Source organism: Sphaeramia orbicularis, chromosome 4, assembly GCF_902148855.1.
Source record: "Sphaeramia orbicularis chromosome 4, fSphaOr1.1, whole genome shotgun sequence".
Classification (NCBI taxonomy): Eukaryota; Metazoa; Chordata; class Actinopteri; order Kurtiformes; family Apogonidae; genus Sphaeramia; species Sphaeramia orbicularis.
In genome coordinates, this window is record NC_043960.1 from 52,286,290 (window position 1) to 52,293,944 (window position 7,655).

At 42.2% G+C, this 7,655-nt stretch overlaps 1 protein-coding gene across 1 annotated transcript; it reads left to right on the plus strand.

The window, feature by feature from the left end:
* The first annotated feature begins 1,760 nt into the window (after positions 1-1,760).
* Positions 1,761-5,274, plus strand: LOC115417611 (proline-rich proteoglycan 2-like). The gene is made up of 2 exons (XM_030131624.1): positions 1,761-1,769; positions 4,450-5,274. The coding sequence occupies exons 1-2, from the start codon at positions 1,761-1,763 to the stop codon at positions 5,272-5,274; spliced, it is 834 nt and encodes a 277-aa protein (XP_029987484.1).
* Positions 5,275-7,655: the final 2,381 nt, after the last annotated feature.

Sequence of the window (7,655 nt, forward strand, 5' to 3'; positions counted from 1 at the left end):
AATGTTTCCGGTTGTCTCCTGCCGCATATGTTACAGGTCTCTTCAAGAGCAAGGAGGAGAAAGTCATGGGATGTTCTTCCGCACTGCAAAAAGATGATCAACTACCATCCCAGGAATATCATTCGACCCTCAGATATTCATTGATGCCATTACAGTTCCATGGGGGTTGCAGAAGGACTTCATGGCTTTGTGAACTACACTGTGGATGCTGTGAGAGGAATCAGAGAACAGCGCAGCCCCACGTCCATGATGACGTGGAAACATCATATGACTTTGGACATGTTGTCAGCTGAGAACGGTAGTGTGTGGAAAATGGTTGATTTTGTTGCACTGTTATCTCAAACAACACTACATCTGCTACAGCATTATCAGTGTCCTGGAAGATCTGACTGCCCTCTTTGAGGAACCAACGGAGAACTCTGGCATCCATCACCTGTCGACTAAAACAACTGGACAATGGTCTGGTGTCCTTGTGGAGAACATCAATCATCACAGCAGGAGATCCAAGGGCCGACATCAACTGATAAAGACAATTGTTTTGTGTTGTTTTTTCTTTTCTTTTTACTTTACACCTCTCTATAGATACATATATTCTGCTAAAGCTAAGATATATTCATACATAGTTATATATACACGTATAGACATGAGATTATAGGATTTATGTGGTTTATTGCTGCAATCTGAACCAGTGGAGTATAGATGGTTTTGAATTTTAGTATAATAGATAAAGGTTTGAAATTTTTAGTGTAATGGGTAAAATAGACTCTTGATCAAGAATGATATGCTCATATGATGATGTGATATTCTTTAATGTATAACAATTGTTCAAAAATTCCATTTATCTGTTATGAAGAATTGCTGTTTCGTATGTTATGAATTATTTCAGCTTACACATATGGCATAAATAGAGTTAATTATATGGTGTTTATAGTGATGATGGACATAAAAGGGGGATAACAAAAACAGACATTTCATCTTGTTATTGACATGATAAAATCATGTCAAAAGGGGGAACTAAAATATTTTAATTTGGGTGGTTGAATTCTTGGATTGAATAACAGGTTAGTCAGTATTAGTATTTTATTAGTAGTTTGAAGATCAGTTTACAAGGATTATAAAAGTGATGTGCATTGGCATGTTCTGGGTCCATTTCCCCACTTGGGGTGTGAAACCTCAGAGTTATATGAGTTATATGTTGTTAGTGATCAGAGCAAGTCAACAATAAATGTATAAAAATGAGACCTAAAAGAATCCAGACTTATTCTTGGAACTTCCAACAAAAGAACACGTTTACAGTGACCCCTGCATGAGGTCTACACCGACCCATACCCTCATAGTATTATAAGTAGGACGGAAACCAACCCGCCCCAATACACACAAAACCAGCAATTGAAAAATGGGCTTGCATCCCCGTTGACCCCCGCCCCCCAAACACGCACGCACACACAAAACCAGCACTTGAAACATGCGCGTGCATCCCCGTTGCCAGGTTACTGGACAGAATATGTAAAGTGGACGGTTATTATTCTTCCCTTTTCCATGTCAGCTAGCCCTAGTAGTAGCAGTGTAGGAGTATAGTGCGCTAAGCTAACAGAAAAAAAAACTTTAAAAACCACCCGAAAGAAGGAGCCAGAGACGCAAAACTTCAGACCAGGATCAGGACCAGGACAAGGACCGGACACCGTAGAAGAACCAGGACCCGGACCCGAACCAGGACCCAGACCCGGACCCGGACCCGACCAGGAGGAAGTTTGCCGCCCATGGCTAAGGTAAGAAAAAAGTCATTTATACTAGTCATTTCATCTACATAACACTTAGAGCAGGATTAAAACATGAAAACTAATGTAAACGTGTGTCATACTGTGTCAGATTACCAAAACCCGTACGCAGAAAGATGCTAATATCTGTTTGTTTACTCTACTTAATCAGTAAATTTGAAGATCAGAGTAGCGCACCTATACTTTTAAATAACCAAATGCAGGTCTGATGGGTAGTTTTAGTAATCAGAGTAGCGCACCTATACTTTTAAATAACAATATGCAGGTCTGATGGGTATTTTAAGTAATCAGAGTAGCACACCTACAGTTTTAAATGACCATATTCAGGTCTGATGGTAGTTTCAGTAATCAGAGTAGCACATCTATACTTTTAAATACAATATGCAGGTCTGATGGGTAGTTTTAGTAATCAGAGTAGCGCACCTATACTTTAAATAACCAATGCAGGTCTGATGGGTATTTTAAGTAATCAGAGTAGCACACCTATAGTTTTAAATGACCATAATCAGATCTGATGGGTAGTTTTAGTAATCAGAGTAGCCCATCTATACTTTCAAATAACCAAATGCAGGTCTGATGGGTAGTTTTAGTAATCAGAGTAGCCCATCTATACTTTGAAATAACCAAATGCAGGTCTGATGGGTATTTTAAGTAATCAGAGTAGCACACCTATAGTTTTAAATGACCATATTCAGGTCTGATGGGTAGTTTTAGTAATCAGAGTAGCGCACCTATACTTTTAAATAACCAAATGCAGGTCTGATGGGTATTTTAAGTAATCAGAGTAGCACACCTATAGTTTTAAATGACCATAATCAGGTCTAATGGGTAGTTTTAGTAATCAGAGTAGCCCATCTATACTTTCAAATAACCAGATGCAGGTCTGATGGGTAGTTTTAGTAATCAGAGTAGCCCATCTATACTTTCAAATAACCAAATGCAGGTCTGATGGGTAGTTTTAGTAATCAGAGTAGCACATCTATACTTTTAAATAACAATATGCAGGTCTGATGGGTAGTTTTAGTAATCAGAGTAGCGCACCTATACTTTTAAATAACCAAATGCACGTCTGATGGGTAGTTTAAGTAATCAGAGTAGCACACCTATAGTTTTAAATAACCATATTCAGGTCTGATGGGTAGTTTTAGTAATCAGAGTAGCGCATCTATACTTTCAAAGAACCAAATGCAGGTCTGATGGGTAGTTTAAGTAATCAGAGTAGCCTATCTATACTTTCAAATAACCAAATGCAGGTCTGATGGGTAGTTTAAGTAATCAGAGTAGCACACCTATAGTTTTAAATGACCATATTCAGGTCTGATGGGTAGTTTTAGTAATCAGAGTAGCGCATCTATACTTTTGAATTACCAAATGCAGGTCTGATGGGTAGTTTCAGTAATCAGAGTAGTGCACCTATACGTTTAAATATCCAAATGCAGGTCTGATGGGTAGTTGTAGTAATCAGAGTAGCGCACCTATACTTTTAAATATCCAAATGCAGGTCTGATGGGTAGTTTTAGTAATCAGAGTAGCACGCCTATACTTTTAAATATCCAAATGCAGGTCTGATGGGTATTTTAAGTAATCAGAGTAGCACACCTATAGTTTTAAATGACCATATTCAGGTCTGATGGGTAGTTTTAGTAATCAGAGTAGCACATCTATACTTTTAAATAACCAAATGCAGGTCTGATGGGTAATTTTATTAACTTTTTAGTAAGTTTAGTAACTTTTTAGTACGTTTTAGTTTTAGTGACTACTGCATATGGTCATTTAAAACTATAGGTGTGCTACTCTAATTACTAAAAATACCCATCAACCTGCATACAAAATTACTCACTTTACCTAAATAGTACTCAAAGAACAGTAAAACTGATAAAGAAATAGAGATTTATTAAATAATCGGACAAGTTTGAGCTAAAACTAAGACTGATATTAAGAAAAACTGAAGTTAACTAGTCAATTTATTTCAAAAACTCTTAAAGCAGGAGTAAAAGTGATGCAAAACTGATGTACACCTTGTCATGTTTTGTAATAAAACTCAAAATAACACTGATATTGAATAAAATCTGAGGTATATGTCAAAGAATAATTAATTTTACATGAAACCGAGACAAACACCAAAGCAAAAATCACCCAAAATCACTGAATTCATCAAAATAATACTCAACAGAAAGTAAAACTGATAAAAATAGAGATTCATTAAATAGTCTGACAAGTTTTAGATAAAAGTCGACGCCCACATTTCCTGAAGGAAATGTAGTTCCTGGTGTTTGTCTCTTGCTGGATTTGTGGACTTGTGGCTCGGTGCGATGTGCCTCTGAAAGTTCTGTTGTTCCACATAAAATTTTTTGTGTATACGTTCTTTATTCCAAAAGCCATTTCCTATAACTGTGCAGCTGTACAACAGTACAGATAAAAAATATGGATGAGCTGAATTATTGAGAGTGTTTTGAACAGCTCAAAGCAAACACATCACCCTGTTCTGAAACAAAGCACATCCAAATGACAGGAGTTGAATATCAGAATGAATCATTTGCATGAAAAAGTTTGAAAAGGTTGAATGCTTACTTGATTTCTGTGTTTTCCAGACCCTGCGAGGTTGGACCCGGCCCCTGCTTCGTTGGCCCCAGGCATTGTCACCCATTCCTGAGGAGACCCCTGCCTCCAGCTGTCCAGCGCAGAGCCGCATCCCAAGACCAATTCGGTCTTTCCTACGGTGCCTGCGCTCCAGCAAGAAGTACCAACAGTATCTCCGAAGCAGAGCGGCGGACCCCCACCTTCTTCCTCTGGCTGTCCAGAGGACCCCGGCGGACCCCCCCCTTTTCGCCCCCAGCTTCCCGTAGGACCCCGGCGGCTCCCCGCCCCCCGCCTGCAGCTGTCCGGAGGACCCCAACGGACCCCCGCCTTCCGCCTCCAGCTTACCGGAGGACCCCGGCGGCCCCTCGCCCCACACCTCCGGCTGTCCCGAGGACCCCGGCGGACCCACGCCTTCCGCTTCCGGCTGTCCCGAGGACCCCGGTGGACCCCCGCCTTCCGCCTCCAGCTGTCCGGAGGACCCCGGCGGCCCCCCGTCCCCTACCGCCGGCTGTCCCGAGGACCCCGGCGGACCCACGCCTTCCGCTTCCGGCTGTCCCGAGGACCCCGGTGGACCCCCTCCTTCCGCCTCCAGCTGTCCGGAGGACCCCGGCGGCCCCCGCCCCCCTCCTTCGGCTTTCCGGAGGACCCCAGCGGACCCCTGCCTTCCGCCTCCGGCTTTTCGGAGGACCCCGGCAGCCCCTCGCCCGCCTCCTCCGGCTGTCCCGAGGAACCCAGCAGCCCCCCGCCCCTCTCCTCCGGCTGTCTCGAGGACCCCGGCAGAACCCCGCCTTCCGCCTCTGGCTGTCCCGAGGACCCCGGTGGGCCCCGCCTTCCGCCTTCGGCTGTCCGGAGGACCTCAGCAGACCCCCTCCTCCCGCCTCTGGCTGTGCCAAGAACACTGGCGGCCTGTGGCTAACCCGAGGACCCCGGGGCCCCGCCTGCCGCCTCTGCTGTACGAGGACCCCGGTGGCCCCTTCCCCCTTCCTCCGGCTGTCCGGAAGACCCTGGCAGCCTACCTTACGCCCCCACTGTCTGGAGGCCCTGAGTTCCGGGATGGAGCAGCAACCCCCCCCCACCCCCTCGCCTCCACCCCGGGGGGCCCTGTCTTTTCCTTCTTTCTTTCTTTCTTTCTTCTCTTTCTTCCCAGGCCCCCTCCCTTCTTCTCTCTCCCATCTGTTTTCTTTCTTTCTTTCTTCTTGTCTTTCTTCCCGGCCCTGCGGGGTTGGACCGGCCTCTGTATCCACGCTGAGGTTACCTCCACCTCCGGCGGTCTACATGCCCTCAGTTGAATGGAGCAGAGCAGTGGTCCTACCTTTACCTCTCCTCTCTCATTCTCCCTCTTCTCCTTCCACTCTCTCTTTCTCTCTCTCTCTTTCTTTCACTCTCTCCCTCTCTCCCTCTCTCCTCTCTCTCTCTCTTTTCCCCTCTCCTCTCTCTCACTCCCCCCTTTGTACCTCTCTTCTCTCACTCTTCTTTCTTTTTTTCTTTCTTTCTTTCCTTCATTCTCTCATTCCTTCTTACTTTCGTTCTTTTCTTTCTTTCCTTCGTTCTTTCGTTCTTTCTCTCGTTCTTTCTCTTTCTTTCCTTCGTTCTCTCATTCCTTCTTTCTTTTGTTTTTGTCTTTCTTTCATTCTTTCCTTCTTTCTCTCTTTCTCTTTCTTTCTTTCGTTCTCTCATTCATTCTTTCGTTCTCTCATTCATTCTTTCATTCTTTCTCTCTGTCTTTCTTTCAATCTTTCTCTCTTTGCTTCATTCTTTCTTTCTTTCTTTCCTTCTTCTCTCATTCCTTCTTACTTTCGTTCTTTCTTTCTTTCCTTCGTTCTTTCATTCTTTCTCTCGTTCTTTCTCTTTCTTTCCTTCGTTCGCTCATTCCTTCTTTCTTTCGTTTTTTTCTTTCTTTTGTTCTTTCCTTCTTTCTCTCTTTCTCTTTCTTTCTTTCGTTCTCTCATTCATTCTTTTGTTCTCTCATTCATTCTTTGGTTCTTTCATTCTTTCTCTCTTTCTTTCTTTCATTCTTTCTCTCTTTGCTTCATTCTTTCTTTCTTTCTTTCTTTCTTTCTTTCTTTCTTTCTTTCACCCCAGCTGGTCAAGGCAGATGACCATCCTCCAGGAGTTTAGGTCTGCTCCAGCTTTTCTTCCTTGTTAGAAGGAAGTTTTTCCTGGCCACTATCACACTAAGTTTTTGCCCCTGGAGGATTCTGTTGGGTTTCTGTAGATTAGCTCAAAAGTCTAGTTTACAACAAATTGGTTTGATTTGGTCTGATTTGGTCTAATTCGGTCTGATTTGGTCTGATTTGATCTGATCTGATTTGGTCTGATTTGATCTGATTTGGTCTGATTTGATCTGATCTGATTTGATCTGATTTGGTCTGATTTGATCTGATTTGGTCTGATTTGATCTGATCTGATTTGGTCTGATTTGAATGGATTTGGTCTGATTTGATTTGATTTGGTCTGTTTTGATACTAATTCTAATAAACTGCTTAAACTTCATCTTTTTCTCCTGTGTTTTCTTTGGTTACTTTAATTGTGCATGTCATTTCATCAGTGGATTGGACCTCACTGATCTAGTGGTTCGTAGTGGAAGACAGTGTTTAACTCCTAGCGGTCTGTCCATACTTTTGAGTTTTCCTTTATATAACACATCAAAAATGTTAACCACATTTGTTATATATTTTTCAGCACTGTTTCACCTTGATAATATGATCATTCCTTTGCACTTTACATTATTTAACATATTGGACCCAATAATACACAAAAATAGTAGAATACAATTTGAAAAAACTCTATACTATTTATTACAAAGCAATTCCTAATCATGGTCTCTCATCTGTTTTCGAAGTTGAAAGAGTAAAGCAGGTGTGTCTATGAACATATAAAGGTGTCTATCTATTAATCATATCTGCAGGTTTTCATGGTGTATTAATCTCAAACAAAAACCTTTTTATCTTTTCTCACGCTTTGATCACCCTGGAGGGTTAAAGAGCAGAGTTTAAGTGTTGTTAAGGCATCTACCACAAACTGTAGATTTAGAAAACTGTACATTTAGTGTTCAATGTGTAAACTGGTGAGTAAGGAAGTAGTAATGCTACTGTAATAGTTGGAAAAGCTCTTCCAATATTTAACAACAACTGTGTCTTTTCATGACACTGTTTGTAAAATGTTGGGTGGTATAAGCCCTCACAGGTTGGAATACATCATTAAGGTTCAGTTCATTTGGAGATACGTGAGACAGAAACAGGATGAACAACTGTAGTCTGAAAAGGAACTTTGAAAAGTCCAATGTCTGACTAAGAA